The sequence below is a fragment of the Monodon monoceros genome, unplaced genomic scaffold (genome assembly GCF_005190385.1).
Source record: "Monodon monoceros isolate NGI ecotype Baffin Bay Population unplaced genomic scaffold, NGI_Narwhal_1 Super_Scaffold_6, whole genome shotgun sequence".
Taxonomy (NCBI): domain Eukaryota; kingdom Metazoa; phylum Chordata; class Mammalia; order Artiodactyla; family Monodontidae; genus Monodon; species Monodon monoceros.
Genome location: NW_021703783.1, coordinates 8,428,035 through 8,452,582, shown reverse-complemented (window position 1 = coordinate 8,452,582; position 24,548 = coordinate 8,428,035). Strand labels below are relative to the sequence as shown.

General features: G+C 45.5%; 1 protein-coding gene across 15 annotated transcripts in view; it reads right to left on the bottom strand.

Annotated features, from left to right (window-relative positions):
• Positions 1–24,548, bottom strand: part of ETV6 (ETS variant 6) — a 415,605-nt gene that overhangs the window by 120,726 nt on the left and 270,331 nt on the right. For 12 of the 15 annotated variants that reach the window (XM_029205490.1, XM_029205498.1, XM_029205491.1 and 9 more), the window contains one exon: positions 21,159–21,288. The exons of 1 other annotated variant lie outside the window; for it this stretch is intronic. In XM_029205490.1, the coding sequence (XP_029061323.1) occupies positions 21,159–21,288 (130 nt within the window). Of the gene's footprint in view, positions 1–21,158; positions 21,289–21,837; positions 21,857–24,548 lie in introns of those variants that run through there. 2 more of the 15 variants (XM_029205499.1, XM_029205497.1) reach the window with 2 other exon arrangements.

The following is a 24,548-nucleotide window of genomic DNA, read 5'->3' as shown; positions in this document are numbered from 1 at the left end:
ACTATTATGTTTAGAGTGGATAAACAACAAGGTCCTACTGTATGGTGCAAGGAATGATATCCAATCTCCTGGGACAAACCATAATGGAAAAGAATATTAAAAAAAAAAAAGAATGTAGGGCTTCCCTGGTGGCACAGTGGTTGAGAGTCCGCCTGCCGATGCAGGGGACGCAGGTTCGTGCCCCGGTCCGGGAAGATCCCACATGCCGCGGAGCGGGTGGGCCCATGAGCCATGGCCGCTGAGCCTGCGCGTCCGGAGCCTGTGCTCCGCAACGGGAGAGGCCACAACAGTGAGAGGCCCGCGTACCGCAAAAAAAAAAAAAAAAAAAAAAAAAAAAAAAAGTATATATGTGTAAAAAAATTTTTTTTCCATTTTCAACAGATCAGACTCAGCACAGTTGATTCTCAGGCAAAAAGATCTTTACTAATATACATATATATGGACATATATACATGCATGCATATACATACACACACACATACACACATATATATATATGGCTGTTTTAGCTCTTGCTGAACTAAATAAAAATTGTTTTTATGTCAACGAAGTAAGCTTAAGACAAAGAAGTGACAAGGAAAATGGTAAGATCAAGATTTTTTATACTTAAATCCTGACCATGGCACTTCCTAAAACCCATCTTGGAAGTAGCATTACAATGTGGACAATCTACAGCTCTTCCAATATTATGAATCTAAAATAAAAATTTTAGACTTCTGTTGGTTAAGGATAGATCAGAGAGAATCACAAGACAAGTTTAAACCGAGCACTACCATTACTAGTTGTTCTTTATAACCTTGCCAAGTATGGTAAAGAACTATTCTGACTTGGTGGTAGAAGGGAGCTGCCAGCTTGCTGTGGTTAATATCAAGTTCAATATTTAGTTGCCTTATAAAGGAAATAGGCACTTGCTTCCTTGACTCACAGTGGGTTTAATTCCCCCATAGCCCTAGGAATAAATTTCTTAGAAATTTCCCTTTGGGGGGAAAATTGGTCCCCTTTAAATGTGTATGACAGAAACCATCCCCCCAAATCACCCATCACCCAACTGCTCTGTGGTCTTGGCCACAAAGGATCTCACTTCAGAGTAGGCCCAAGCCCAGCGATGGGCACAGCCCTGATCACAGAGAACTACCTTCACTGCTCTGACACCTTTGATCACTGAGTCATAAGATTCCCCAGGGAAGAAATTATTAAATTACATAATTGTTCTTCCAAATTCACAAGCGTTCTCTTGTGGTTTAAGAGAAGTGACTGATTGCCGATTCTTTCTTCAAACTAATAACCTTTAGTAACCAAGGCTCCAGAAAAACAAACTCTTCTGTTGGCTGCCCAGCCTCCAGATTTTGGTTGTTCGTTTCAGAGATGAATGTTTCATAGAGATGAATCCCACCTTCCACCTTTCAGGTGTTTGAGAGTTTCCATGCATATCATCCCAACATCATCGCAGCTTTGATGGTGATGGGGATGGCACGCTGTATTACATTAATCAGCTATCTTTTTTGACTGCCAATGTATCATGCTAGGGGCTTTCAGTATAGTTGGATGATTGACTATTAGAACTGGTGGAACTCAAGAAGCTAGAAAGGACGGACCTGCAGGTAAAGTCAGAGCTGGGTCCAGAGGCCAGGCTTCCTGACTCTAGGTCATACTCTCATTCCACTGCAACATAGTTCTTTGCTGTGAAAGCCTGTTTAAACCTTGTGTACGTTTAGTTGAAATTCAGGAGAACACCATGCATTCTATGAAGAGTCTTGGTTTACTTAGAGGAACCCAAGTGGTTAAATAGGACATGTCATTGGTTATTTGAATTGAAACTGCATGATCAGAACTCTGTAAGGAAGGGGATCGTACATCCATATTTCTTGATTTCTTCCCCTCTATTTGCTGTGAGGATCCACTTTCTCATGGGAACTTTAAGCTCTGAGTGTAGAGCTGTCACTGACGCCATGTTGACCTGTTACCATGGAGATCGCTCTGGTAACAAACAAACCTGCCACAGTCCAGACACACAAGTGCCTCATTCTGACTCCCAGAAGGATTATTCTACCCCCAAGTTCCCCCAGTTTAAAGTTCATCTCTGCTAGGATTTAGCTCTAAAGTTTTGGAGATTGACTTTTAAATGTCATTAAAAGTATAAATACTCAGAGACAAGAAGTAAGGCAAGGGTGTCTCAAGACTTTAACACAACAAAGTTCGCACACAGCAACTGCTCCCTAGGTTGGAGTTATGGACTCAGTTATTACATTACTTGACAAGGAACCAAAAGTAAAATGTGGGGGGAGCACACCACTGGAATTCCCACCTAACACTTACTGATCGTCAGCAATGCACTGTTTACACAGTGTCTACTCATTCCTGTGAGCTGTGAACTGTTAAAGCACTACTAAGAGTCAATCCCCACCTTTTCAGAAACTGGAGCTCTTTCCTAGATGGTGCAGGTCGATGGCAATGCTGTCACAATCAGTGTCTAACGCAAAGACAAATAGACTTGATGTCTGTCATCAGTTAAAGCCTTGTCAGAATCGCTCTGAGTCTTGTGCAAGTGCTCTGGACCAACCAGGAGGGTGGAACAGAGCCATTGCTTATTCTTTATTCACAGAAGTCAAAAAGGCTTTCTTTCTCTAGTGTAGAAAAAAGCGAAAAAAAAAAAGCTACATTTGTGCCTGAGACCTCGGTACCTTTCCAGAAGAAGGTCTATTTTAATTTCCCCTAAATCTTAAGGTTACTGGCGGGCAGGCAGAGGGAGCAGGGGCTGTGGTGCATCAGGCTGACAGTGGACAGATATGACCTCCCTGTTAGGATTCCCGGGAGTTACAGAAGGGAAAGGGAGGCTGGGACTGCCAGGCTCATGTTCAGAAGCTCAGGCTTCAAGCTGGGCCTGGACCACATGCAGACATGAAGTTCTCTGGTTGCATTTATGATGGGCAGAGGCAACTCCAGCTCCCAACAGCGTGAGCTGAACAAAGGAGGTGAAGCTTCCTTGCTCTGCACAACTAGAGCTGAACCCGGGCCACTGCCTCGGTCCCCTGGGGACTTGATGGTCAGTGAAACTGTTAAGCACGTGGTTAGACACTGTCAACTCCCAACATCCAAGGCCTGGCGGTCCAGCTGGGGAGCTCAAGCCCAGTGGATTCAGTTCTTTCTCCCCACAGCTGCTCACTGACATTTTGCTGATCTGAATGAAGGGCAGGGAATATTAAACAGAGGCTAGAACTGGAACTTATTAAGTAGCAACTTTCTTTTCGTTTTAATTTGAACGGAAAGGATATTGAATTTCATCCACCTGTCAGTCATCTCGCTCCCTGTAGCACCTCTTCAGGTCCTGCAACTCCTCTGTTAATATGGTCTTCCTCCTAGTGGATTCGCCCCTTGCGATGCTGCCAGGTAAGGAAAACATCCAAGGAATCATCCCATCCAAGGGACTGGGATGCAGGAGAGTGCACACCAGCTCTTACGCTAAACCTGCCCCGCCTCCCTGCTTCGCCACACCCCCCAACTTCCTCACCAGAGGAGCAAAGGAGCATAGTGTAGATTCGGTCACAGCATTTCAACAGTACTTTCTTTTCTTCCACCTTAAGCCCAAATGTGGAATATAGTGTAATGAAGAAAAGGAATTCTTTTTGAAAGAGCCCACTGGCAGCTAGAGGCCAATGAAAGATTAATATGAGAGACTGCATTTCTCTGCAGGAGAAGTGACACCGTTTCTCCCCTTACTGTGAACTCCATACTGACACCTACTTAAGTGTTTTGCTACATTTGCCAATGTACTCTGAGTCTTTTATAATTAGACACCATCAAAATCGTATGTTTCTCTCAGATTTTCTCCAGGATGTTATCTGTGTTTTAAATATAAATGAATTTTTACCAATAAAGATGTTACAAATATATACACACACATATATATATATAAATGAAGTTTTTAAAATATTGTGGCCTTTATTGAAAAATAATTTTGAAAGTCTATATTCTTTGGGGAAGAAAAGTGAGATTAAGAATGGGAATGAGGAGGAGAAATTCCGGAGCTATTTTCATGATAGTCAAACAAGTAAAAAAAATGATAAAACAACGTTGGGCTTTAAACAATAGGGCACACACTGAAAGCGTACTTGTACAGAGGAAATTTAATAAAATCAAGCAGAATCAAGACAAAACATGTTCCTTCTGTAGAGACTTAAAACATGTCCTTGGATGGAAGCTTTTTAGATATTTATTTAGCTCTTATAATTACCATTTACCAGCACAGTAGGAGCTCAGTAATTACTGGTTTTGTTGAATGACTATCCAAGTTTTTTCTTCCTTAGACTGACTTCCTACCTTACTCATCTTTGTATTCCTAGCACTGAGCATAGTGTTTCTTCAAATCAATGCTTCTCGAATAGAACCAGATTTGATTTTTCTTCCGAACAAGCCCAGATAGCCACAAACAATATTTCACAAGGAATTTCACAAGGAAAAGGATGCAATCTGGCACCGGGCACTGTTCTTACCCACCTGAAACACGGCCAGCAGACTTCTGTCCTAGTTTGCAAGGTGTGGCCAGAGCTGGCCAGTGAGGTTCTAGGCCAATTTGGCCCCAGGATGAACCCAAACAGGTTCTCTTCCAGAGGCAAGGGGCAGGGCTATATTTGCTCAGTTTATGCCCAGGTATATGATTTTCCACACTGGAAAGCTGCAGGCTTTTCTGCCATTACAAGAGCATGATGACTATGAGGTTAGTTTTGTTTCTTTTCAGGGACCCGGTATAGGTTTAACTCCACTTCTACGCACTGAGGTCAATTTCATAACAATGGACAACACAGACGAGATGCACGGAAGAACACAGGTTTGGGAGCAGACAGACCTGCGCTCAAATTCTGACTCTACCACTGACCAGTTCTGTGTCCTGGAGCCAATTACTTAACGTTTCAAAGCCCTAGTTTCTGTATGTGTGAAGTGAAGATAGTATCACCTACCTCTCAGACTCCTCGGGAGAAAATAATGAGACAATTTATTAAAGCACCACTAACACACAGTGCACACCCCAAAAACATCAGCTGTTTTGTTTGGGGACTTCCCTGGCGGTCCAGTGGTTAAGACTTCGCCTTCCAATGCAGGGGGTACGGGTTCAATCCCTGGTCGGGGAGCTAACATCCCACATGCCTCGCAGCCAAAAAACCAAACATAAAACAGAAGCAATATTGTAACAAATTCAATAAAGACTTTGAAAATGGTCCACATCAAAAACAAAAGAAAACAAAGCATCAGCTGTTTTGACTCAAGGCTAGACTTGTCACCATTTTGCATCTGTGATCTTCTAAACGGTATCTCATTTTTCTAGCTCTTTGGTTTCGTCAAATCAAAAATGGGTGCTGAAGAGACTGTTTGGAGGCAAAATTAGTAATAGTCCTTCACTCATACAAACGGAAGATGAGGTGAAGAATAATGCGGCAGTCCGAAAATTACATATCAGCACATAATAAAACCTAACTGGCAGGACCAGTCAGCGTCATGACCTCTATCTTGGAAGCCTATTTGGACAAGGATACCCACGATGGGAACGGCTGAAATAAACAACGACTTGGAAACATACTGAGTCTCCCCTGGAGCAGCTGGAAGAAGGTAAACCAAAATCCTGGGACAAGTTCTCTTAAGGAAACTGCCACGTTCAACCCATGACCCTGGTAATTTTCAAGTCAGCATTCACTCAGAAACACCCCAAAACAAATCGCTGCTGCCGACATAGCTGGCAAGCCTCAATTTTTTCCTGTTTACGTCAGATATACTAATTAAAAGTATCTAGCTTTCTGATGCAAGTTTCTTCATCAGACAAGCTGTTATACAGGGGATATTTCTTCCTTGTTCTTCAGAATAAATCCTGTAAGCAAAAGGCAGGGACCTCTTAAAATTGATCATACAATGCCAGAGTTGAACAGAACTTATTCAAGTCAAAGAGTTGGACTTCCCCCAATTTTACAGATGAGCAACTGAGGCTCAAAAAGGTGAAATAGCTCACCCTGATCTACAGAGCTATCGAATCACAGCCAGGATTGAACCCTGGCCTCCTGACCCCAAGTCCAAGATTCTTTCTGCCACACCACGTGACCCCTCTAAACTTCACACTGTTATTTTCCCCTGCAGAACCCAAGCACGCCGCACACATATAAAATCTCTAATAAACATCTTCCAAACTGACCTACAAATTCTACAATTCTGCTGTTTCAACCTAATGTGGTATTTCAATCCCCAAAGATCCCAACAGTGACTACAGAAACAGTGCTATCTGGCCAAGGCTTTAGAGGAGTATATGAAGTGTTTTTGAAATCATAATCTAATTTCCTCATGACAATGTGAAACAGGTGTTGCTGTACCCATTTCAGAGATAAGGAAACCGAGACCAAGAAGTTAAGTGACTCGCCCAAGGCGACACTGCTCGTTTCTATACTGTTAGAGCTGGCACTTGAATCGAGACATCTGATTCCATAACCTGGGCCTCTTCTACTTCATTAGCTTAAGCCTAATTAACACTGACCCCAAATAACACTTCCATCGTTCCTCCTCCTGGTCTGCTCCATAAAAAAGGAATTTAATTCATAAGGCATCTTCATGTCAAGTTAAAAAAAAATTCAGGCTGACTAAACTACATAAAATTATAAGTTCAGGTATAAGGACGTCATCCGCCCAGCGCAGACCCTCATTTTCTTCGACAGACCAGACTTCAGACCCAGCTCCCAAGACCAGAAGAGCACTTCCATTTACTGCCTACAAGATTTTAAAGGCCGGTCTGAGGAAATGGCTGCTTTTTTTTTTTTTTTTTAACCCCATTGCTGAAAACATCTTCAATCATTGCTTTGTGTCAAAGGGGGAAAGAAAGAGGTCATTTCTGTGGGTCTTGGCAGCATGGGGCTCTCACAGAACCTATAAGGCCTCCGTGTAGGTCAGGATTGGGTGAAGCCACAAAGAAAGGCAGCGAGAGAGATGCTCCCAGCCTCCCTGCCGGCTGCTCGCAGAGCTGTTAAAGATAGAGATGGTGGCTTCTAATGGCAGGGGTGGGAGGGAGGGGGATGCAGAGGGCTGCGAGGGAAGGTGTGGGGGGATGGATATAATCCAGCATTCAGAAACCTGTCAGGATGGGATTTATTTTTGCTCTGTGAGGGAGTATAATAGGGCTTTGCCCACACTCTCAATAGCTGTTTTGAAGTGAACCCGGCTGGTATGTCTTTAATTTGTCATTTCATTATGAAACTGTTTCCCTTCCAAGAAGCCTTCAAGTCAGGAAGCTCTGTCTGCCCACACAGGAAATTCCTTTGCTTCAACTTCCCCAAAAAGGAAATTTCCCTCAGAAGTGAGCCCAGCATATGCCTTTGAGCAGAGCTGTTTCAAGAAACTTTGGCAGCTGAGTCCTGAAAACACCCCTGGCTTGCTGGCTCCGACTGGGATGCTGGGATAAACAGTGTGGCTCTCTCCCCTCCAGGGGATGGGGACCCCACTGAAATGGTCCCTGGCCCCCCTCTTCCTCCCTCTCCTTCATTCTCCTGAGCCCTTGTGCCAGCCAGCTCCCACCATCCTGAGCTTTAATCTTCCAAGTCACACCCAGAGCTTTAACTCTCCAAGAGGGAATCCGTACCTGTCACTTTCATCAAGAAATAGGCATCCCTGATTATTTTTAACTGTAAGTCTGGCAGAATTATTTCACTTTTTAAACTCTATACATGCATAACTTTGATTTAAAAATTTTAAATTAGTATTAGGGGGCTAATCTGAAGAGGAAACAGAGCTTGCACTGTTTGCACAGGATTATTTAAAGCAGAATTTGAGGTAACTGTGTGTATTAATCCGCTTCTTCCAAAAGGCGCAGACTCCAAAAAAATAAAGGAAGAAGAAAAAGAAACAGGCATCTCCGAAGACATACCTACATCATACACGGGCACTTCGACACAAAGCACCCATTCTTGTCCTCAAGCCCACACACACTTAAGATTTCTGGTAGAAAGACTGCAGAATTTCAAACGAAGAGGGTGCACAAAAATAAAACAGCCAGTTACAGTTCCTAAAGCACTTATATGGCCAAATGACCTTTTATCAAGGGTGGTGGGGTTTTTCTACACAAACTTCCCCGGTGAGGATTTGAAGTAAAACATGGACAGGGAGAAAATATCCCAAACCACAGCCTTATAGAAATTAATCTCAGACATAATGTGAATGACTAAGTGGGTGAGAGCCCAGAGCAGCTGTGCTGAAGTGAAGAATAATATATAATATTTCATGAAGCTTCTTGGTACAGAGGCATTAGCAGAAAACTGTGAGACTCACAGTTAAGTTTTTAATTTTCCATTTCAAATCACTTCATTGAAAAAAAAAAGTTGTGAAAAGGAAACGACGCAGAAACCTAAAGCACAAAACGAAGGAGTGATACTGAACTTCACAAACTGTATCACAAGCGATGAGACAAAGAGAGACACAGACAGATGAGGAACTAAGGCAGCCCTGGATTTTCACCCTGTACTTAAGACTGAACTTGAACGGCAGAGCGATAGGGTCCGATCTCATTACACTATTCGTGTGCCAGGACTCAGTAGGGATATTATTTACCGGGAAGCAGAGAGATGTTTAAGGGACTAGCTAGACTCCTATAGCCCACTGAAATCTGAATATATTATAACACTGAGGTTTGGGGTTGTGGTGGATTCTTTTTTGTGGAGTGGATTTATGATTTTAGTTTAGTGAATTATTCTGTTTTTCTAAAACCTACGAGGTTTTAACCACAGTTGGATCGCAGAGGGGGATCCAACACTATTTTTCAGGTTCTTAATGAGAATGGTCTAGGGACTAGGTCTTTGGGTCAGCCTGGGAAGAAAGGTGTAGAGTGGGGGGTCTGACCTGCTCGGCCACCTACTAGCTCTGTGACTTTGGCCAAGTTCCTTAACCTCTTCAAACCTGACCTTTCATCAGTAAAGTGAGGGTAATAAAACTCAGTTCATAGCTCTGTTGTGAGGATTAAATGATATAATCCGTGTGAAAAGTCCCTACCGTAAGCACCGAATACATGGAAGTTATTGCTCCACACGGAGAGCTCTGAGGAATCTTTCTCCCGAGACCACATACCCACTCCTCACACAAGCCACCCACCCCCAGCCAGCCCCTTCAATTTGCACACAAGCCAAGATGTTCCTGGCCACTTCGGCTTGAGATGTGGGTTAACAGCTCCCTTATACCTGTGCAATCAAACAATTAGTCATCCCTGAGGTAGAGACATTTTGGTAAGAATGGTTGAAAAGCTTAAGGATTCAGATTTGCACCCCCAAGTTCACCACTCCTCTCAAGAAAATGCAGATGAAAATTACACATTCTCATGTTGACAGTGAGCTAGAGAGGTCCAACATTGTTTGGCCAATACGGATTCTGGCAACGTCTTGAGACCAACAACCAGGAAGAGTGAGTATCAGATTATTCACCTTGGTCTCACAGGTCCAGGTTCACGATGTTTTGTCTACATCAAGGGGTCTGGATTTTCCATCTAATCTTACGTCTGTCTCCTCCAAGGGGAAGCCAGCCCCCAGCAAAATCATGGAGTTTATTTCCAACTCAGCCCCCTCCCTTGACCTTCCAGGCTGACCACGGATCTTCTATTTCAAAAGATTCGATTTGCTAAACTAATTTTCATTAAGACATTCAGGGACATAAGGTATTCATTATCTCTATCCAAGGTATCCTCTGCTATCATGACTATTTACTTTTAAAAGTGGAGCTAGGTGGAAACAATGCCTGATCCAGATGGAATGTATCTGAGGAGAATTTCAGGTACCATGGTAGTTCACCGTGGGAAATCTTCAAGTGCGGGGCACTCTTGTATCACTGCAGCTGAGTGACCACACACTCTGCTGGAGCGTAACATGGGCCCTGTTCACAGACAACGATAAGCCCTCTGTCCCGGACCCAGAGTAGCACTGTCTGGACGATACAAGTGTAGAAGCTAGCCGCTTTCTGAATCTCAATACTCCTTCGGCAAACAAAGAAGCACCAGATGAGAGGCTACATAGCTGAATGTACAATGCCAACCCTACGATACCCAGTTGTACTTCTTCAGCTTCGTTCCCTGGATCACTTTGGGTGGCAGGAGTCATCACAGAAGCTCCATGAAGCAGATGTCTGGAGTAATAGCTCTGAGACAGTCCCAACCGAATTCCCCACCCTACACACACCCAAACATACATGCACACTCGTTTGGATTTATCTGAAGTAGAATTTTTTCTTTGCCCAGGAATCAAAAGACAAACCTTCTTCTTTCATAAGGATTTCTGTGGGTCTCTGAAGTACCTCTCAGCATGATCAGAGAACTACAGGAGAGTTTAAAAGGGCGTTTATAACCCATGACTCTCAAGTGGGGACTGTCTCTCGCAGGGAATTTCTACTTTTGTGTTCCTAAAAGGCCTCTAAGTAAAACCCCAAATATCTGGATGAAGAGTTGAATCACGGCCAGACTGTAAGCCCAGCAAGAAGCCCACACCACGCTTGACGGAACTGCAAAGAGGGGAACGCGAACTGTCTGTCCAGGGTGGGGATTTTGTGAAGCGGCTTCACTGCCACATCACAGGAGAAGCGAAAAGGGTAAGTGTGAGGGTACAGTGCTGTGAGAATGGCGGTGTGGAAGGAATCAGAGTGAAAAAGAAGGGGAAGAAGTTTCCCCCCCGCTCTGTGGACATCTAATAGGAAAACATGCCCGAGACGGAGAAACCCTCCAACACATCAGAATAACAGGTTTGTGAACCTGCCTGGCCGTAGGGCTGCTTCCTGAATTCAGGCTCCAGAGGAGAAAGAATCATTTCATTTCCCCAAGAGGGTTGGCACCAAATCACTGGCTTATATTTGTTTCCCTACAAAGAGTTCCTGCCATTGGCGACCCAAGAGCTACTTAAGGAGGTAAAATAAACCCCCTCATCAGCTTTGTTCACAAATCACTGCTGCTCTGGGCGATTCTTTTCTCCCTAATCCTACACCCGCTTTTCGCAGCTTTTGGCAATAAGTGGATGATTCGAGTAACTAGCTCAGGGCCTCTATTTAGAAATCGTTCCTTGGGTGCGAGCTTTCATGCCCAGGGGACGGTATAAGTGTCACGGATTCTCTCTGCTGGCCGCGCGGATGGAAATGTACTTAAAAGCGCAGCATCAAAGCTTTCACTTTAGGAGCTGAAAGCCTTCATTCCCTTGCCCACTGGGCTTTTTTCCCCCCATCGTTCATTAATGCAGTATTAACTGTGCATGCGCGATGGGGCCGGCGGAATGAGGGGAGTGTGGCCCATCCGTGCAGATCAGCTGGCTCTGTAAAGCCCGAAACCCAGTGGACACCACCTACAGACGGAGCAAAATGCAGACTGTCATTTTTTACAGGTTACAGGAAAGGCAGACGAGCCCCCAGCTGCCGAGGGGATTCCCACAAATCATGCAGTTGGGGTCAAGGAGGTAGTTACCAGAAGACACACCTGTGCATAATGCACTAGGCAAACAGCCAAACTCACAGACGATTCTCAGGCCAGAAGGGGGGCTTGGAGAACAGGGGAGCGGGCCTGCGGTTCTGCTGTGAGGTCCTGGGACCCAGGGGAAGATGCGAGCGGCTGAGGCAGCCTTCAGGAGACCTGCCAGGCGGAGCAGCTGGCTCGGGTTCCCAGCCCACAAGAGCATTAACCAATCTCAATCACGGGCAGCGTAGGGAAGCACCCAACGGCGGCGTCGGGGCGCTGAATTGCCGTACTTCCTTGCAGGAGGGCATATCCTCACAAAACAATCACAGCTAAAGTCGGGGACGATTGCCTGCGTCATTAAAATACCACGATCTGCACTAAAATGTGATGCTGAGTGCTCGAAATCAAGTGAATGATCACCATCCTTAGCATTTACAGATAATGCTCCACTGCTGCTATGCCTTGTTATTTCTCTACTGGAATTCGAGAACAAGAAAATGTCTGAGCAGGGAAGAGCCAGTGATTTTACACACTCAGGCCACTTCGCTTCACAGGTGAGGAAACCACAACCCTGGGAGGAAGAACGAGGTGTCTGAGACTACCCCACCCACCACGGACCACGCTGGGCCAACTCTCCGAGGAATGACCGCAGACAAGAGCATCCCCTGCTCTATGACCCTGCAGTAGAGTTTCCCAGAACACAGGTCAGGGGTGTAAACCAAGGCAGCAACACATCCGACAATTTTTCCGAAGACGTGTGTCAGATTAACAAAAAGCATTAGGCAGTGAAATGGTTTAATTTGTGAACCCAATAATACAACCATCATTCGAACACATCACCTTTCCTACCGTTTAGTAATAATCTGGGAGGTAGATTATCTCTTTAAAAAGATGGAAAATCGTGGACAACAGGCACCTCTTTTCACTTCATTTGATTTTGTTTCTAACACACCAGCATTTACAGATACCTGAAAATAAGTTGCAGACATCAGTCTCCAAAAAGGATTGAATTTGAAAATTTACCTTCCTCTAAGTTCAAAAGATAATTTAGTGTACATTAGCTTGGATTTTCTCCTTCTAACCAACAGCTGGAGGGAAATGACTTTCAACAGCTCCTAATACTTTTAAGAAGCAACATGGTGAAGTGCATACAAGTCTGGGTTTTGGAATTAGATCTGGATTCAAATTGTACCCCCCCCCCCACTTGCTCTCTGTATGACCTCTGGCATGTGATTTACCACTCGGAGCATCAGATATAAACAAGATAGAATATCTACCATGTAGCGTTAGTGATCGTTCAGCATAATACATACATATACATATATGGCATCAAGAAAGTGCTCAATAATCAGTGATGACAATGATTTCTTATTCCATACCCTATTGCAACAGAGATGCTCTAGAGTGGTACCTAATATACAGTGGACCTCAGGATGGCGCTTAGGAGAAGCAAAGCTTCTGGAAACTGGAAGGTGGGGTATAATGACCAAAAAGGAAACTGATTTGCAAAGGTAAGCCACTCTTGGAAAACAAATGGATAATTAAACCATAACACTCACTGTTACTTCTAAAGTGGAGCTACATAAATGCCCAATAGCCCTGTAATATTTCTTAAGATAGACCTCTCAACACTCACCTAGGCACCTTTTTTCAAAAAAGTGATTGTTACCTCTCTCCTTGCAAACCTTCCCCCTGCCTCTTTAAAGTGGACCACTTTAGTGAAAGCCCCCAGCCCAGAACAGAGAATTCAGCCCTAGCCGAATTGGTGAAACAACATGTTCCCTGCACAGCCCTGCACGGATGAGAATCTTCCTCCCAGGCATCCTATCTACACCCACCCCCCACACAGAGAGCTCTTTATCTAGGGTCTACGTCTGCAGTCTGCATTTCTATTACTGAAATCTTAGCACCCCATTTGAGGCTATTTCTATCCAAGATCTAGAGGAAGCAGAAATAGAGAATAATTTCAGAAGAATGGGGTTTGGTCCACCTACCAAAGATGGAGGCAGTAAGTATCAGGGTGGGGGTGACTAATTATTCTTAGGAATTTACAGTCAGCATGTAGTCAGAGACAGGGACCCTCTAAGTCTCTCAAATCCTGCCCCACCTCGCTTCTGAAGAAACCAGAAAAAACAGCCACCCTACCCCAAAACACACATAGATGGTTCAGGCGACTGAATCAGAATCTTCTCATGGCAACAGTGAAATCGGCAACGCCTGAAGGTCCTTGGTAACACTGACCTCTGGAAATGCATAAAGATGAAACGGGCAAAGTCATGCCTGTCAGAAACTCCAAGAGTCTGAGCTACTTTGAACTCAGGCATGGAGCAAAATGGGAGAGACTATCTGTCATTTGAAGATGGAAACTTGCTCCCATTTGTAGAGACTCAGCCCAATCAATACGCTTTGTGATGATGGGGAGGTCGTGGGGAGGAGCCTAGGGAAGCACAGCTCGAGTCAACATCGTGTTGAATCTTTATCACACCAGCCAGCGAGTGTTATAGAGATATGTGTGAGGCTGGCCGCTTAACTGATGGACGGGGAGTCCCCAGTCTGCAGAACCCTAATATGCCAAGAGAAAGACCACAGCGGTACTGATGGTGGGGAAAATCCAAGGGGAGACAGAAGAGAGGACAAGGAAGAAATGGAAATATCATTTCTTATTTCCTGTTGTTCAAGTCTATTCCTAGAATGAGCTGGTTCCCATCGACTTTTCTTCTTAAATGGACCTTTCGCTGCATCTGTCATAAAACTTCAACACTGGGTGTAGAATGGAGCCGGGTATCTCCAGGCTCGTGTAAATATCCCACAGCACCAGCTAGGGACAACCCATAGCCAGTGACTTCCAAATGTCTACTTTGGAATTCCAAGGAAAGTGAGAGCCTTCCCCCCAACTCCCTGCAGGACCGCAGCCACTTTGTCAGAGCATTTGTCCGAGGAACTGCCTTAAATGTGCACGGAGTGCACGGCACGAAACGTGAAGTGAAAGAAAAGGTCGATTGACCTCTGGTTATATATTTTTTTCTTAAGAAAAAAGAAAAGCCATCTATAAATAGCTGCATTTATTGAAGCTGCTTCCTTATCGGGAAGCATGCAGCTAGGAATTAGCGTCCGCCTGCATCGGAAATTCTTGCAGACAGCAAACCCAAAAAGGAAATTTCCCTTCCAAAGCATCCTGGCTGTTCTGTTGTGGCCTGTTTTTTCTCTTCGAGCTCTTTGAAGCCGCTACCCAGGGCCCTGTGCGGCTGGAAAAGCAGAAAGCCTTGAAAGTAAAAAGTGAAGGACCCCTAAGGGAGGCTTGAGGGGCACAGAAGAGAAAATGCTGGTGGCTGGCCATCGTTGTTAGAAGTCACGACTGCTTTGTCAAGAGACTGAGAAGGAAGTCTCCTTCCCCATGTCCCTGCCTCAACTCTGCTGGTGATGTCACCGTATGTCACAGGCAGCTGTGTGAGGAGGGGCCGTTTGGGGAGCCCTGATAATGGCTGAGGATGGGGGAGCATCTGTCAGGTCTGAGGAGGTGGGCAGGGAAGGTTGAAGAAGGAGATGGCAGGTTCAGGCAAGGCCAGGGAAGAAAGTAGCTCCAGACAAGGGTACAGGTACGGTGAGGAAGGAAAAGGCCCTGGGATGGAGTGCCCCAGAGCAGAACCAAGCTCAAGGAAATCACAGAGTCAGAAAATAAAGCTTACTTCCATTGTGACCTAGGGAAATCAGTCTCGACGTGTGCAGACAGAACTCTAGGCCCTTTCTTTTCTTTTTTTTTTTTTTCAGGCCCTTTCTTTAATGAAACAAGCAAGCACATCCATGCTTCTCTTGGCACTTGAAAGGGAAGATGCACCTCCTCAACACACGATTTACCAGTTGTGGAAACTGAAATAGAGCCCTCATGAGTTCCTGGCCACTGTTCGCCAGGCACTGTGCAAGATGCCACATGCAAATTAGCTCTGATACTTATAAGAAACCCTCATCAACTATATTTCAATAAAATTATTTTTAAAAACCCACAGAAAAAACAAAACAGACCAAAAAAAAAGTTGCTAAGAGAGTAGATCTTAAAAGTTCTTATCACAAGAGCAAGAACTGTAACTATGTGTGATGATAGATCTTAACTGTCATGATCTCCAGGCTCATGTAAATATCCCTCAGCACCAGGTAGGGACAATGGTCATTTCACAATACATACATATATTGAATCGTTATGTTGTACATCTGAAATGAATGTTTCAGATCTTTCCGTATTTTGATAATCATTGTGATTACGTAAGAGAATATCCTTGTTCTTAGAAAAAAATACACAGAAATATTTACGGGTAAAGGTAAAAAAGAAAAGAAAAGAAAAGAAACCGTCATCAGTAGGTGTTTTATGAAATTAGAGCCTTGGAGAGGTGAACTCATCTCCCTAATAGAGAGAGGCAGCCCTGGGATGCCAGCCCGTTCAGGTCTGTTGGAACTCAAGTCCTTCATATTGCTGTGCTTTTTCAACCAGAAGCTCCGAAACAGCAGTGGGCCCTGTTCCCAAGAGGTCATTCCTGATGAAATGCCAGGGAATGTGGGGACTTGGGTGGGCCCTTCGTGGCCAGCGCTGTCCTGCTGGTGGCAGAGAGATACTCGATTTCAATGTCAGCTCACTCAAGAGGGAGAAGCAGGAGGAATGGGTGAGCAAAACTGAAATAATTATCTATTGAGACAGGCCAGCCCGTTGAGAGGCTCAGCACAAATGAACGGCCAAGCGCATTACTGGAGCCCTAGCTGTTCCCAGTCCCCGCATCCACGGCTACCCAGACGCCAACAGTCAGCACTGCCTCCGCTTTCAAGTCCGAGAGGCTCTGCCATTATGTTTTCTCCTAGGAAGGGGAAATGGTGACTTCTGAAATAGAAATCATGTTAGATTCTTCACGTGCCACGTGAATGTGGACAATTCAGTGTAACTACCTGAGCCATGGTCATCTCATCAATAAAATAGGGTTAGTGACACCCAGGGCTGCCGCACGATTAAATGAAACCACATATATGAACACATTTTGTTACTTATACTAATACAGAATACTAACTAAGATTATCCTTAATTCCCATTTTTTGCCTCTTCTTTGGGAACGGAAAGAACTTGAACGTGTATAAAATTGTTGGCTGCTCCACTCAGTAGCAAAGAGAAGCGCTGCATCTCTTTTCAATCTCCTGGCTCTAACCGAGCGACTGTCTTACACTCGGTCACTCTGCTGAGACTGCAAAATCGCCCAAGGGGGTGAGCCACGAGGTAACGTTTCCAAAGAAAGGCATTAAATTAAATTATTAAACACACAAGCAGGAGCAGTAATGTAAGAATTCTGAAAGATGCACAAGGAAAGGAAGGAGAGCCAGGGGGCTATTTCTGGAGTCCCGATTCCAGACAACCCTGCGCAGCTATTACGGCTATTTATGAACCCGCAACGTCATAAACCGTAACCCTATTAAATGTGATGAATGAGTCCTGGGTTCCGATTTTTAAATATCAATTCCCGGGAATTTTAGAAGAGCAAACTGGCACCGCAAACGGCAAAGGCTTTAGACAGGCGGCATCACGTCAGCCTGTGATTAGAAGCAATTCTGTCGACTAAATGCGAGATGATTCTGTTAAAAGGAATTTAATAAGGAAAAGGCGTTCAGCGATTTAAATTCTGCCCCATGCATCTGAAATACACGCACTGTGGTCACGTGGGCGGCCCGGGACATCACGACTTGAGGCTGGCATCAGCTCATAAGGCACATTTTGCTACCCCCTTGGCACCCACCGGCCATTATTTAGAAAAAGTGGTCCCTGGGCAGACAAACTAGAGAGAGTCTCTCCTTCACACTAGGAGGCCGTTCACCGCTCAGAGGATCAAGAATGATCTCCTCCAGGCACTCTCGGGGCTCCACGGTCCTGTAAATGTTCTCAAGGTACCATGAAAGGTTTATTTTCCCTTTAAAGAATGGAACTTTTCTGGACTTCCCTGGCGGTCCAGTAGCTAGGACTCCATGCTTCCAAAGCAGGCAGCGCGGGTTCGATCACTGGTGGGGGAAATAAGATCCCACACGCCGCACGCAGCCAAAAAATAAATTAATTAATTAATAAATTCAAAGAATGGAACTTTTCATTTTCACCTACCTGCTGTAATTATCACACTTCAGCTCTTCTAGCCTCAAGCTTTAAAAAGAAAATTTAGTACCCTACATGGAAGGAAGGGGGAAAAAAACCTTTCTATCTTCTCAATAAACAAACTTGTGTCTGCTCTCCTGGTGCAACAAGGAAGTTCCAGGAAGATGCCGCAGGATCTGGTGGGTGGGAAGGCAGGGAGGAGGCCTGGCCAGGATGGTACGGGGCTGGCCCTCCTCCCCTTGGCCCAGACTGCCCCCGCCTGTCCTTTTCAAGTCCTCTAGAATCACCGCTTCGGGCTTGCCCCAGTTATCACTTTGGGTTTTTTTTTGTTTTTAATCAGAGGCAAGGAAGAGGAAAAGCCATTACTTTCTACATCTCAACAGCTTCCTAAGTTGTCACACTGTGTCTTCAGCTTGCCCTGTGTTTGCAGAACAAAACGGTGAAGAACCTGCAGTACGAGAACCTTAAATATTATGATCCCTGCCTTCTGCCCTAACCAGGAAAGGCTATCTATTGATTTAAGAAGGAAAGGAGAAAAAGAAAGGGTTAAGAGAGAATGGGTTTATGTGGAGATCAATGAGGACAGAGGGCGAAAAGAAGCCACTTGGAGGCATACCAGTCTGGTGAGTATCTCTTTAAAACAAGCGGCTAAAAATGCTTTCAGCCCAGCAATACCATAAATGTCCTGCCGCTGTCTTGGCTTTCGGATTCTTCCCCGTACTTTCCACGAGCATTCCGCTGGGAATTGTCTGGAATCCCAGATTCAAACAGCAATAACCCAATTCCCTCGTTAGAATATTTATTTTCTTTTCGGTTTGGAAACCCAGCTGGGATGCATCCTCAAGTATACGACACGGCCTCAACCGTCCTAGGCACTCCAGGAGATGTTTCTCAAACAGCACAATGGGCAGCCTAGTGCTGGAACAGGACAGGGAGGCGGGCAGCTCAGTCTCCTGTGGAAAGTCCCAGCTGAAGACAGACAGCAAGAGCCTGGGAACCTCCACTTTCAGAGGATTCATTCCAGATGTGGGAACAAATGGTGTTACCATGGGGCTGATGCAGATTGCAAGGAGGGCTCTAAAGTCAGGCTGCCAGACAGGAGCATTCAGACAAAATCATCACCATGACCTGAATCCCTAACCTAACAACTGACTGTTCTAAGGCCAGCAGTAATGTGCTATAGTTCTATATCTGATAATTCTCTACGGGGGCATCCATCCACCCACCCATCCATCCGTCCAAGGGAGATATGCGAACTATTCAACAACTGATCCACCAGTTAGAACAGAGTCCAGCCAGAAACCAACCCTCTGGCCACATTAGTGAATAGTGGCTAACTGTCAACCCTGAATTCATCCATCCATCCAAGAAGTACCTATTAAACACACTTACATCATGGCCTAACAGATAAAAGCCCAGGCTCTGGAGTCAGACGGAACTGAGTTTGAACCCTGACTCTATCTCCTACTGACTGTGTGACCTTGGCAGGTTACTTAAATTCTCTAAGCCCTAAATTCCTTATGTGTGACATGGATATAACAAAAATACCTACAAGGATCGCTGTGAGAATTAAATAAAATAATTTCCATAAAGGACTTCACATAGTGCCTGGTACAGAGGCATCCCACAATAGCTATTAGCTACTCTGACTGTGTGCTAGGCACATGGCAGGGCCCGACAAGACAGTGGTGAGCAGCACCGCTGTGACTCCATTAGGAAACTGTCAACCCAAGAAAAAAAGTAAAGTGTTGGTATGGAAGAAACAGTTCCAAGTAGGGAAAATGATGTCTTAGGTGAGATCATAATCTTTTCAAGTTAAGGGGACTGTTGAACATTCTCCTGTCCAATCACAATTTTGTATGGTAGGAAAATTGAGTGTTAGGAGGACTGACTCACAGTCGAACAGCTAGTCGAACAGCAGAACTAGTTAAGAATTACAACCTGCTGATGGTCAGTTCGTTGTGTTTGTTAGTGCGTTTTACCGTGGTAACTTTTTATGGAGAGGCAGTTCTGTGGTCAAAGAGCTTACATATGTGAAGTCCAGAGACAAACCAGGAGTTAGGGTCTTTCCGGAGGCTGGGGGATGGGCTGTGTCAAAGTACAGGAAGAAAAAGCCATGAAACCTCAGCCTACTGGGGACAGGAGTTTATTATTTCTTTTTCTCTCTTTATGGAGACTTCAGGCTCCATAAGGGCAAGGAGTTGGGTCTGCTTTGTTCATTTCTGTATCCTGGCAACCAGAAGAGTGCCTGGCACAGTGCAGGTAACTATTTGTTACCAATAATAGGTAACTATTTGTTACCAATACCAGTTAATCAGTAACTATTTGTCGAACGAATAAATGAAGGAGATTAGGTAGCAGGAGTGCTTTCTCTGCATGGCCTGAGTATGTTCCACCCCAAAGTGAACGGTCCTGAAGTGAATAGCTTGGTCATAGAACAGCTTGGGGAGGGAGAAAAGGCTGTTAGTGGTCCCTCTCCCAGGCTGTCTGCTCACAACACTCACTGGTGCCACAAAACTCCATTTTGCTGAGTACAGCCGTGCCCTCGATCGTGACCACGGCACCTTCACAGTCCCAATCTCTTCTTTAAAAGTTCAGTGTGGAGAAGAGGGTAGACTGAAGCTGGAGTGTGCTGACCCTAGTATATACCAACTTTGTAAACGCTGATGGACGCAGCAAGCTGGAGGAGGGGAAGGGTTCTCATGGCCCCCAACTCCCCTTCAAGGATCCCAGCCACCATCCTCACTGTCGGGGAGAAGAGGTACGCCAGCAATGCACGCCGAGTACCTCCCAGCATCACAGTTATGTGATCTTCTGAATGAGCACAGAGAGAGGAAAGAGAAGCCTGCATCCTCTCTTGCTGTTCCCCACGCTCAGCAGGCAACCTTCTGCTTTCTGAGGAGGGATGGGCCAGGCGGAGCAGAATAATCTGGGAAGCACAAGCACGCCCGAAAAAGACGGCAAGTACAACTGGGCCACCACTCAAGTCATGAGGAATCAACTAGGGAAGGGCCAAGGTGACCCCCCCCCCCCCACCAGCTCCCGCCGTGACGTGTCCTCCATAACCTGGACTCGTGCCCTGAGGCTAACAGTCAAGCCAGAGAACCTGGCATTTTCTTGGACACCACGACCAGGGTGGCAATCAGGTGACGCATTCTCCCCGGCTGCGCTCGGCATGCCGGGTCATCGGGGCTGGGTGGCAGCTCAAGAAAGAAAGACAGAAAGGAAAGGACAGGTGCTGGGTGCTTTGAAGCCTGGCCCCAGCAGCACAAGTGTGGAGGCCCCGACGCCCTGCTGAGCTGCAGCGGGTAGTATGTCATAGTCAAGAGACGAAATGAACACGCAGAGAAACGACAGCCAGGAAGCTCAAGCTTTTCAAAGCCATTTGCAGGTGGGAGGGGGCGAACGATGCCAAAGCAGCTTCGGGAGGTCGTGGGAAAACCATCTCAGGGCGCGCCCCTGCCCGGCTTGCAGCCCCGCCTCCCTGCCACCACCACCCGCCCCCCCACAGCGGTCGATCCTTCTGTACAGCTGTCGGTCCGTCCGTCCTGCCCCAACCCCCCCCCCCCCCCCCCCCCCCCGTCCATCCCGGGGCGCGCGAACACTCACGCAGGTGCGCGGGCAGGCGGATCGAGTCTTCCTCCATCCTGAGCGCTCGGGGCACTGGCACATGAAGCGGCGTCGAGGAAGTGTAACTGGGCACCGGGCTCTCGGGGGGTGTATATGAAATCCGTTCCTGCTGTTAAAAAGAAGGGCAGCAAGAGGGGAGGGGGGGGGGAAAGACAATGAAAGCCTGGAACTGAGGGCTGACATCGCGAGGGGGCGGGTTCGGGGCGTCTGGGTGCTGGTCCCCTCTCTAGACACTCCGTGCAGCTGGCTTTCAGATCGCCAGCATCAGGGATTTGTAACAAAACGCGGGAAAGGTTTAAAATCGGGCTTTTCCTTTGCCCTCGGCTCAACAGGTGTCCTTTTTTTTTTTTTTTTTTTTCCCCTCTCTGTACTAGTTGTTTGTTCCAGTAAAAAGAGGGGAGGCAAGACCAAGGGAATGAAACAATATGTCTAAGAGAATGGCGTTAAAGACTCCTCTCTCAAAAATTACTCTTCCGGTCCCATAATTAATGTCACCAATACATTAAAACCACCTTCCCTCTTCTCTGGCAATATCCCCATCTTCTAATCAAAGTAGGATTCCACACTCAGATCCAATGAGAGGTGAGCCCAAAATGATGGCTTATAAGTTCGAGATTTTAGTTAATAAATCTGCAAGCAAGATTTGTCTATCACCTACCTATCTCATGACACAGCTACCACCACCAAAAACCTCCAGTGTTTCATTTTTCCCTTCATCGCAGGGAATGATCTGCCACCAACAGTTATCTCCTTGTCCCCTTACGCTCCATCTTAGAACCAATAATTTCTTTCCTTCTGAAGCATCTCAAGGCTCATGCAAAGAATAACCTGCATTTAAGGAAGTACGGTTTAATCGAAGATTCTTACTCAACTGACAAGGAAAGGGGGAGGGGAGACCCAGCACACCCACTGTTTAAATTCAAACAGGCGGCATTTGTTAGATCAATTAAAACAACTGGATGGGATGGGAAGGATTAGTTTTAAGTTAAAAACGTGCCAACTAATGGCAAGAAACCAACTATGGTGTACACCGGGGAGAGCAGTGCAACTTGCATCTCAGATCGACAAATACCAACTAGTTTGACTTGCAGTCCATACATAAACCACAGAAACTAAAAGAAGTTGTGTTTAACAGGGCAAAGTAAATTGGGACACACACGGTCCAAAAATAAGAGGGGGCGGGAGGAGATCGGTAAGATGCCGTTGTGAAAACAAAAATGGAGCAAAAGAAAAATCACAGATTTAAATAAAACGAAAGGGGTGTTTACATATTGGAAAGAGTTCTCTAACATTTTATACTCCATCAAATATGCCAAGGGAAGCAGGGGAGTCCCCCAGCCCTGTAACCAAACTGAAGCTTCTCGTCTGCTCATAACCTGGGAAGTTTGGCAGCTGTGGCGGAAGTTTCGATTTTAAATGAATATATACATATTTTTGTAATTTCCGAATGGAATCACAATAACTTCTCTGAGGCATCCTCTACCAGCAACTAGGGCCTTTGGAAGATTTCTGTTTAAACATACATCCTAAAGTTTCCTGGTGAATTTCTTAATTAAGGGCAGACACATACACCCTAGATTTCATTTCTGGATCAACCGAGACGTCCTGTGAAAGGTCACCCAGAGGCAAAACCTTCAACTTCACTTTCCTTTAACTTTACCAAACATCACACATATTCTGAGCAACTCTAACTTAAGGAGGAGTTATATTTTTGGTGCTTGGCTTGGGGTTTTTGAGGTGAAAAAGTCAGACATAAACACACATATGGGAAACATACGAAATCTGCTGAGGGGTTTTTCAAGGTGAGCTAGGCTTTTTTAAACATTTTAAACATAGTCTGTTTTTCTAGTTTAACAAATTCTCCATACACTTCACCCCTTGAATAACACCCCACTGCCACCCCAGTCCCAATATATGTCTCGATATCTTATCTACCATTACTTTATTCCCAGAAATAGCTTTCTGTTTTGTTAGGGTTTTTGCAGAACTGAAACTGTTGATGAAGAAAACACGGTGCAGCCAGATAGCTTTCAGATGGCATGGCATGAGTGTGAGAAAAAAGAAGATGGCATTTCCTAAGACGGTGACTTTCTCTTAAAGCAAGGAGAAACTTAGAAGATCCTATAACTAGTCCACGTGAGTTAGAGGCCACCTCTCCGCGCTCCCTCACCCTCACCAACTCCATCAAGGATGGAGCCCTCAAGGCAGATTTTACTTTATTTCTTGGGGAAATATACCTCCAGCCTGCGACTCGCTCAATTATCGTTGTGTTGTACCTTCTTTTCACTGTACTTTCTTTGGAGGCAGCCCCCTGTGTGTTTACATTTGTGTGTGGTTCCCAGTCCTTCCTGCTACACTGAACGCCACACTTCAGGGCTTGCCCTCGGATTTTTATGCCACACCCCCCACACGTCCAAACAATTGCAGATGAAGACAACCTTGCTATTTCATGATGAAACCTATAAAGAGAAGGCCGGACACCGAGTGACTGTGGAAATTGAATGCCTCTCACTCCTGATGATGGATTCCACTCAGCAACACTGCGACATCCTAAGCCTGGGATGGGAAGCTCTTTTCAAAGGTTTCAAAGAAGAGATTTGTCAGTAACAAAAGAAAGGGCGGGTATCTTGACCAAGAGGGGGAAAAGCAAAATGTGCTTCTAGGGTCTTGAGCAGCAATTTGCTAGCAGCTGTTACACTACCGTGACCCTGGGTTTAGCAGCCAGAACAGCACTCAGGGGACCCCGGAAAGGATGCCGCCCAGTGTGTGGGCTCCTTTCCGAGGAGAAGCAAGCACACACCTGGGCATCCCCCACCAGACTTACGTCCCTTGTCTCTCTTTCTGTCAATCTCTAGGGTGACTCACGTGGTCCTCATTTTAAAATCTGTCATTCTAACCATGCACTTAACATGTACCGTGGCACAATCAGCAGACCATCAGCAGTGAGGAATATGAAACAAACACTGCTGTCCCCGATGGAGACATCCAGGCAGAGGGGCTAAGTGAGACTAACATCCGATTCCCCCCAATAACGGAAACCTCTTTATTCTCAGAACTGCCTCTCTGGTCCAACCCCAAGGAAGAGAAGGCGAGTACCCCCGCTTACAGCGCATTCACCTCGAGAGCAAATTGTCAGTCGGATGAAAACCAGAGGTGTTTTATTTGAACATCACAGAGGGGAATAACGATTTCCCCAAAAGGATTATAACCACTGCTCTAATTAAATTAAAATGCTGCTGACACTGACATTAATGCATTCAAGCGTTGGAGGGGGATACACTGCCAGCAGAGGTCGATGATGTGACTAAAAATGCCGCGATGTGGTCACATTATTGTTTAGATACTGAAAAAGGAAACATGCTGCTCTCA